At 39.6% G+C, this 9,103-nt stretch overlaps 1 protein-coding gene across 1 annotated transcript; it reads left to right on the top strand.

Annotated features, from left to right (window-relative positions):
* The first annotated feature begins 2,361 nt into the window (after positions 1–2,361).
* LOC103704777 (zinc finger A20 and AN1 domain-containing stress-associated protein 8-like) lies at positions 2,362–4,623 on the top strand. The gene is made up of 2 exons (XM_008788202.4): positions 2,362–2,627; positions 3,767–4,623. The coding sequence occupies exon 2, from the start codon at positions 3,780–3,782 to the stop codon at positions 4,293–4,295; it is 516 nt and encodes a 171-aa protein (XP_008786424.1). The 5' UTR covers positions 2,362–2,627; positions 3,767–3,779; the 3' UTR covers positions 4,296–4,623.
* The last annotated feature ends 4,480 nt before the right edge of the window (positions 4,624–9,103 follow it).

Below are 9,103 nucleotides of genomic sequence, written 5' to 3'. Positions count from 1 at the left end.
CTTCGGGGCAATCCATTTTTTTCCGAACACTACTCTCCGACTTTCGAGTCCGAGCCGCTTGCGAGCTCGGGCGAAGGAAATAATTGTCTTTATCATGCTGGTGGGACCAGGTAGCTTTAAATTGCTCCGCCATTCCGCGCGCTTCAGGGCGTCTTTAATGAGGGCTCGAGGGCACGAGGCGACGCCCTTTTGCCTTTCGAGGCGGTTTTGAGCCGCAGGCTCATGATGAGGCTCCGGGATCCAACGGGACGCCGCTTCGATTTTGTTTTTAAAGAGGCAATGCCATCGGGGGTGGTAGAGGAGGAGGAGAGACAGTGGGTGAAGATGCTACTAGAGCTACTGGAGGTGATCATGAAGAGGGGGGGAGGAAGATGGCGAGCAGTTGCCGCTTCGGAAAGATGTGGTCTCTTGCACTTGCATCTACCATGGAAGAGGGAGATCACCAAGGAGATCATCAACTCATCATTGAAAAGCGAGTAAGTCATCTTCCCTTCCTCCCTCAAACAGGTAAAGCTAGAATTTTTCGCGGATTTTATCTTCTTGTTTTAGTGGTTTTTACTCTTGATTTATTTTTCCCACTTAAATCTTCAAGGATTGGGCATGGATCTAGTGGAAGCTTGGGATCTTGGCTCTTGTTATTGGGGATTTTTATTTTTTTTAAAAGAATCCCATCTTGTAGGAGATTTCTCGATGGAGAGTTCTCGAGCTCTTCGAATGCTTGCTATAGTGGTGTGTAAGGAAGGAGGGATGGCCGGACCTGAGCGAAGGATAGAATTATTGGAGCTCATCAAAAATTGGTGGAGGATGGAGGACTGGAGTAGGGGATTCGAAAGAAATAACCCTCGGCATTGGAAGGGGGGAGCCGGAATCAATTTCAAAATGCCTAAAAGAGGGAGAGGGTATTTTTTGTTAAATTGAAATGACAGACTAATACCTTCCACTGGTCAGTGAGCCGAAGGATAAGTTTAGAATATTTGGATAACTCGAAGGACTAGTTTAGCACTTTTTAAAGTCGAGGGTTAAGTAAGATTATTTTAAAATTGAGACGGTGTCTCTGTAATTTTTCTGAATTTTATTAGGTGCATTATATTGGAGGATGTTGTATGGGGTAGGCTTTTTAGTTTGTTATATTTCTTTTGGCGCTCATCTTAAAGTGGAAACCTAAAAATCAAATTGGAACGAAACTACTACTAATAGAGTCCGTCTGCGCACATGAATAGAAGTTGTCCGCTCACATCCCCTCTTATTCCTTTCGAGACATTTCTCCTTCTCTACGAGTCCCTTTCTCATCTGAAAATTTTCTTCTTTATGAAAGTGTTCATTTCAATACACACCTCCAGATAAATCAAGCCTCACCAGTTGATTACCTAAAAACTATATATCAAGTTACTTGGAGATGTGTATTATATTGCTAGATGACTATTTTGCCAGATGTATATCACTGCTTATGTAGTTTATATTGATAAACACCATATTATGAAAATTGTGTATTAATTTACATAGAGGTGCGTATTAGGATGTTGGATGATTATTTTGCTAAGTATATCAACTGTCTATGTATTGTATATTAGTGAATACCATATTTTGGAAACTATATATCAATTTATCCATAGTGCGTAGTTGGTTGCTGCTAGGTAATATATCACAAAGCTTATAGTATGCATTAGAAAGTTAATGGAATGTCTATTACCTGATCGTATACTATGTATCAGTGACTACGATAATCTGAGAGCTGTATATCAACTTGCTTGGAGGTATGTGTTAGGTTGCTAGATGACTATTTTGTTAGGTGTGTAACATCTGTCCATATAGTATATATTAATGAATACTATATTCTGCAAATTGTGCATCGATTTATTTGGAAGTGTGTATCGAGATGGATGCTTTTACGAAAAAGAAAGATTCACATAAGGAGAAAAAAACTAATGAAGGAGGAGAAATGTTTTATAAGGAAAAAGAGGGAATGCGGATGGATGACCTCTCCTAACATGCATAATTTTATTTTAAAATATTGTGAGATTGGTGGATTTTATTAGTAATTTTATTCCTATTTAATTTTCAGACTTGGTCTTTAATATGGGCGCCCCGGTATAAATTGAAAATTCCAAAATGGGCCTTAAGAGAGAGAACAGGTCCCGGGCAGCCCGTACTTGCCCCAACCAGAAAAGAAAACGTAATACGTCCCTAGCTTACAGGGGCAATGGGGGCGGGACCACTCACCGCGGCGACGTGGAGGAATCAGAGCCGTCCGTCCTCCTCACCTGCCGACTCGGCATGAGACGCCTCGCGGGCAGCCGGGCAGCCTCAGGTGAAAGCGTTCGTTGTCAGCACAAGAAATCTCTTATAAATGGCCTCTTGCATCTCCAATATCAACCCAATTCTCCTCCCTCTCTCCCCCTTCCCCGGACGCCCCCTTTTCTTGCCGTCAATTCTACGATATCGCGGCGACTCCGTTCTCTTTAGTTAGGGTTTGAGACCTTTCCTAATCTCCTAGCTCCCCGCCTCTCTCTTTCCACTCTAATTTGGCTCTGGTTACGTCCTTTGTTTCTATAATTGGAGCGGCCATCGTTGAATGCCGTAATTCGGAGGTAATCAGCGTAGAAGGGCCTTCCTACCGGGAGAAACAGGTGCGTTATTTTATGGATGGTTCTTGATGGGCTTGGATTAGGGTTTTCGTTCCATGTTCGTTGTCTTGTTTCATTTTTCGTAGATTTGTCGTTGGCTTAGGTTGCGTCTGTGGCTGAGAGAGTGTTGATTAGGTTTCATGATGGTAATTATGTTTTTCTGTTGTAGTTTGAAAGAAATTACGTATTTGTTACAAGTTCTGTCCTTTGGTTTTTTGGGGTGTTTTCTTTTAAAAATTTTAGATTTTTTTAGAGACCAAAATTTTGGAAAATTTCTATTTCAGCTATTCTAAGATATAAAAGTCAGGACTGTGTCATCAAAATCCTTTTTTTTTTGTTCCGTCTATTTAGATTATGTCTTCTGACTTATTGTGTTTTTTGGTTGATACTGATCTGGGTTCAACTCTGATTTTACGATGACTAAAGTTAGAACATTCTAATGTCTAATATGCTTTGTTAGTAGAAGTCCAAATTTTTTTGCATCAAGTGTTGTCTTCTCCTCACTCCACCTCTCATCCACTCTCTCCCGCCCCTCTCTCTCCGCCGAAATGTTAACTATGAACTTCTGGCATTTAATTGAAATGGAGATCCTTGGTTGCGGTGAACATATTTTATGTAGAATAATCTAGATAATGTCATGTAAGTGATGACTTGTTTACTACAACGCTTTGAATATTTCCCTTATTAGTTGAATTCATGATCTCACTTTCTGGCTATGCATGTGCTCATTATTGTCTTGTAAAACAGCTTCACTTTTAGGTTATCTTCTTTTTCTTTCTTGAGGACTAGCAACATAAGAAATGTTAGGTTTAGGTTATTTATGATGAGCACAGGTTCTTTGTCGTGCACTGTTTGCACCACAGAGTGCTGTGCAGTGCTCTATGCCGCCATCAGGAGATGGATGGCTATCAAACAAGGCAGCTTTACATGCCATACACAACATGTCGCTGTTGATGGCCGTCCATCTCATGATGATGGCCATCGAGTGCTGCACAGCACTATACGGTGCAAACACGCTGCAGAGGATCCTAGGTCATTTATGATTAAAAGGTCTTTCCTGTTGCTGTGGTGACATGTCTATCTGTTCTGGTGATGGTTTGCTCTTATTATGTTTCGGAATTTTGAGGCAACCATTGATGCAGGAGGTTTGAAATTATGGAGCACGACAAGACCGAGTGCCAAACTCCCGAAGCTCCAATTCTATGTGTCAACAACTGTGGATTCTTTGGGAGTCCTGCAACCATGAACATGTGCTCCAAGTGCCACAAGGATCTGTTATTGAAGCAGGAGCAGGCCAAGCTGGTAGCATCATCTGTTGATAGCACTGTAAGTGGCAGTGGTAGTAGCAGTGGAAAAGAGCCAGTAGTTTCTTGGAGTGTAGATTTTGCTGTTGGTCCGACAGAGCCAAAGACCACATTGGCATATCCATCTAATGCTTCGGCCATAAGCAAGGGTGGTGAGACAAAGGTGAAGGACGGTCCAAACAGGTGCAACACTTGTAGGAAGCGAGTTGGGTTGACTGGGTTCACTTGTCGCTGTGGAAATCTTTTCTGTGCAATGCATCGCTATTCCGACGAGCATAACTGCCCATTTGATTATCGATCAGCAGGCAGGGATGCTATATCCAAAGCCAACCCTGTTGTCAAAGCTGAAAAACTTGACAAAATCTAGAGAGATGGACAAGAAGGTTGATGCAGTTTGGTCAAAGCTTCTTTTATTGTCTATGGCTTCCCAAATCATGCTGGCTGCTTGTCTTCATATGTGTTCTTGGCTATAAATGGATGGAAGTATGATGCTGAGGCATCTCTGCAGCCTCTAGAACTCCTGTATCGTTGATTGCTGAAGGTTCCCTTGTTGGCTCTGGTGTGTAAGCTTTGTATTTGCACTGTGGATGATTTCGAGTTATCATGATGTGCTACCTTTATGATATTCTGTTGTGTCCTTCGAATTGCATCTCATTGGTAATAATGCCCTAGTGATGTGAATGGTTTATCTCTTACTTTGTATTTCATTACGATTTCTGCTGGAAATTGAGTTACAAGGTAAGGTTGCGATTTCTGCTGGAAAATGAGTTACAAGGTAAGGTAAGGTAAGATACCGTACCGAACCGAACCGAATCATACCGACCCGGTTCGGGGACAGCGTATGCGAGAGCGCGCGGCCTTGCGCGCACGAAACCCATTTTTGCGCGTTTTCCTCGTTTCCCTACTTAAAACTGCAACCGTAAAATGCGTTTTCTGCGCCGTTTCTCTTGTGGATGCGTTCTCCGCGCGGGATTTCCTTCCTTCTTTTCGAGCTTTCTCGTTTCTTCTCGTTTCTCCTTCGCTCTTCTCCTCTCTCCTCCGCTCTTCTCCTGCAAGCAAGCGCCGACGAGTATTGCCCCGACGAGGATCACCACAACGAGGCCCAGTACTGGTAAGTCTCCTCTCTCTTCTTCTCTCTCTTCCTCTTCTTCTTCTTCTCCTTTTTCTCTTCTTCTTCCTCTTCTTTCTTCCTCTTTCTTTCTCTTCTTTTCTGTTCTTCTTCTTCCTCTTCTTTCTTCTTCCCCGCGTCGGTACCAGTGCGAACCGGATTGGTTCGCACCGGTACACAGCAGGAACCATTTTCCATGGCTGAACCGTACCGATTGGCCCCAGTACTGGTACGGTACGTGCTGAACCGGCCGGTACGGGCCGGTTCAGTATGCCTTGCCTGAATTATTAAAATATCTTCCCAATCTTTGTATCTAATTCTGGAATTCTTGCTAACTGTTTCTTTGTTCTGTTAACTGGTAAAAATACCTTCAAATATCTGATCTTTGTTGCTTCATCTTGTTTATACACGCTGTAGGTGTTTTCTCCCTTTGACTGTTCTATATTTTAGAACTATCATGAACCAACCATGGAAATTGTTGATCACTATATCGTCTGTATGAAGCATGAAGCCATGTCTAGGTATAAAAAATATCAGATGACTTGTTGATAAATATTCATTTCTTATTATATCTCATGGCTTGTTAATGTAAGATTTTAAAATTTGCATCTTATAGCCGTAGCTCAATAGTTTTTTTTTTTTCTGGCTATTACATTTCACGAGATAGGCTGACACAAAGAAGAAATATTCAACATTGATGGCGTTGAACATAGCATGCATTTTTTATTTATTTACATTTTATTTGCAGTTTATGCTATTTTTATATGTTGTAGGGAGTTTATGTTGTGCTATTTCTGTGTGTTTTAGGGAGTTTATGGCATTTAGTTATTTTGTTTTATGAAAAATGGCTGCCTGGGTGTGCCTAAGCAGGGCACTGCATAGGCTCCTGCCTTAATATTTTGCATGATGTTTGGGCGTAGAGGATGAGATGATTTATGAATTAGTAGTACTAGATATTGCCTAGATGCTCATTTCCAGCACTAACTACATCTTGTTTGAATGTTATGTTACGAAATATGGCCGACAACTAATGTTCTATATCCGTGTATGTTATGCTTAAACTTTGAATCATAATTATCATCAACATCATCTTTGTGGATTCTGCCTTGACCTCTAGGCGTTCACCTAGTGCCTAGGTGCTAGTGCCTTCTACAACATTGTTTTCTATATCATAATTGTTCTCTACTAATATGCTAGGATTTAGTGGTCACATATGCTAGGCACCTTAAACCATGCAACCAATGTAGCTGACAAGTAACCTGGCTAGTTTGATGAGTTGCGTGGGGTTCTTTTTGTTGGTTCTCACGAAATGGGTGTCTAAGACTACTCTTTTCTGGCGAGGTTTTCAGGGAAGTGATTACTGAATCATTTTTATTCGTTATAACTGGTGAGTTTTTGTGAGTGTATGAGGTGAAGACAGTAATGAACTGTTGGTTTGTCCAATGACTGTAGGGTGAAAAGATTACTGAATGTGAACTGTATGACTTAATGATAGTCTAGAATTCTGAGGCCATTCTGGCAATTAGTGATGTTTATTTGAACATTGTCCAATCATCCTCACCTTAGACACTGAGATCACATTATTCTTTCAAGCTTACAGTAGAGGTTAGTGTATATTGTTATGGGTGTGTGCAGCCTAAACCTTAATGCTGGCATGATCACTATAACGTTACTTAAGATGTTTAGCTCTGATGGTACATAAAATCCCGTGTGATTGGACGGAAATGTTTTTTTGGGGTAAACCTGGTATTTGTTGTTTATGTGCCTTAATGAGGTTGATTCCCTCTGCATGGTTGGATAAATAAGGAAGGCTTTGTCCATCTGCACTTGATTACCCTTCTTTAAAGTTGTAAATCTTATCATCATGTACCTATGAGTGGCTTAAGCATTTAATTTTTTTATCTAGATGTTGATATGTGTATGCGAAGACTTGAATGTTTAAAAAGGTGATGGTGTCAGACAAAGTGTTTAAACTGTCAATAAGGTGAATTATAAGCCTAAAAGTCATAAGGCAGAAACCTCAAGATTATCTATAAAATTCAAAAATCTAAGAAAAGTAATTTGAAATAAGTTACGTAAAGAATGTGGGTGGACTTCTTGACGAGATTTGGTATAGATCAACTTTCTATGGTTAGTATACATATCTCACCATACATTAGTTTGGTATTTAAATTATACAAAGTGTCATGCAAAGTCATAGTTTGCCGTACCAGTGTCGGTAACGGTGCGTATCGACCGTACCATACCGAACTGGTATATGGTACAATGGGCATATTGAGTGTTGGTACACTGAACCGGCTTCTATATCGGGTGTACGGACACAGTGATAGGATGGTACTGGTATGGGGTCCGATACCAAGAAAGCAAACTTTGGCAAAGTACATAGAAAAGAGCCAATCCTCTTTTGTGAACTATAAAATAATTGGAACTTAGCTTCTATGAATAAATGAATAATAGTTTAGGCCTCCTACATTAAACATTTTTTAAGGCATAGGGTGTCTGAGCCCCTTTGCTCTGATTCCTTAACTCAGAGCCCCACCAATGATCTTTGTCACTTAGACAGAGGTGTTATAAGCATCGTATGAGATTTTTAAGAAAATGATCAGAGCTTATGCTGTTAGGAAATGTTAGAAACACTCCTTGAGTGTGCTGCTAATGTTTTGCAATTTATTTTGGGCGTTGATATTGCTTTATCAGATATGTTTCACTAGTGTTTGCTATCTTACATGCTCAACTAGACACAGCAAGAGTTCATCTCACTCAAGCTGTAGTGCATATGACTATTGTATAACTTTTCATTCCTTTAGGCTGATTGAGATTGGACAGGTGTTTTTTTTTTAAAAAAAAAATATGAATCATGACTTGTTTACTTCCTTCGGTTCATTCATAGGGAGTCAAACTAGAGTTGATAAAATAGCAAGATGCTATCTTATCCTGTGATTTACTACTCAAATTGTACAAAAATAAATAGAGAAAGATGCTCTATCAGTTTCTGGAAATTATCTTTGTTTGTGTCTTTTTCTTTGTTGTAGGCTGCTAGTCTTCAAACAGTTACCAGTTCTAAGTTGTTGCCCCATTTTTGGTCTAGCAAAATCATTTAATTAATATAAAATGTTGGAAAGATATCATCTTGTTGAACCTTGAGTTAAGGAGGGCGCCTTTTCACATTGCCAACCCTTGTGAATTATGACACAGCAAGAAAGAAGCAACAGAAGTTCTAAAATGACTTCATGAAAATTATGCTTATTTAAGTTTGCTATTATGGAGGTTTCCATGTAATTTTCTTGTCATAGTTATTTATGTACTTTGAGTTTCATTTTGATCTTATGTGTTAAGTAAACAGTATATAGATCATATTGGTGGAAGGAGGCTTCAGTCAATTTGAAAAAAATCCAAATTGCCTTTACTATCATTATGATTTTTGCCGGGGGCTGTGGTGGTGGGTTGTTAATTCCAAATTAAAAACCATGTACCAAACTTTGATTTCTTTTTTGGTAAGTTATGTTATTGATGGAACTTGAGAAGCTGCCAGTGATCTTTTTTGATTTACCTTTGTATAGCATTCATTTATAATGAACTGTTAAAAAAAACAATAAATGCATTTTTCTCATCTTCATGTTGGAGGCTTGGAGTAAAGTATATAGGACTTTTAGTACAACATAGATTGCATTTCAAGTAAAATCATGTGGTCCATGATTTGAATGATGAAGATTTTGATTCAGAGCTCCTCAAATTATTATATGTTGGCAATTTTTTCTTGTTGGTTATTATTAAATCTTGCTTGCCTTCTTTGTCAGGGTCCTTGTGAGGTCTATGCTAATCTTGTAGGTTTGCTCTCTGAGTGCATGATCTTGAACTGTATAACCAATAAGGTAGGTTTTCACACCCTGCCAACTTTCATTTTAGGCTTCGTAGCAGGTTCCCTGCTTGTTCAAAATTTTACGAGTTAACTATTTAACTTTGTAGAGGGTTGATGTCAAGTAAAGAGCTGGTTATAAACATTTTCAGTCATCATTAGATCATACCATGCTAGATAAAGCTGATCACTTATAGGTGAGGGAGACATT

Source organism: Phoenix dactylifera, unplaced genomic scaffold (assembly GCF_009389715.1).
Source record: "Phoenix dactylifera cultivar Barhee BC4 unplaced genomic scaffold, palm_55x_up_171113_PBpolish2nd_filt_p 000207F, whole genome shotgun sequence".
Classification (NCBI taxonomy): Eukaryota; Viridiplantae; Streptophyta; class Magnoliopsida; order Arecales; family Arecaceae; genus Phoenix; species Phoenix dactylifera.
The sequence above is the reverse complement of the archived record's forward strand: the minus strand, read 5'-3'. Positions and strand labels throughout refer to the sequence as shown.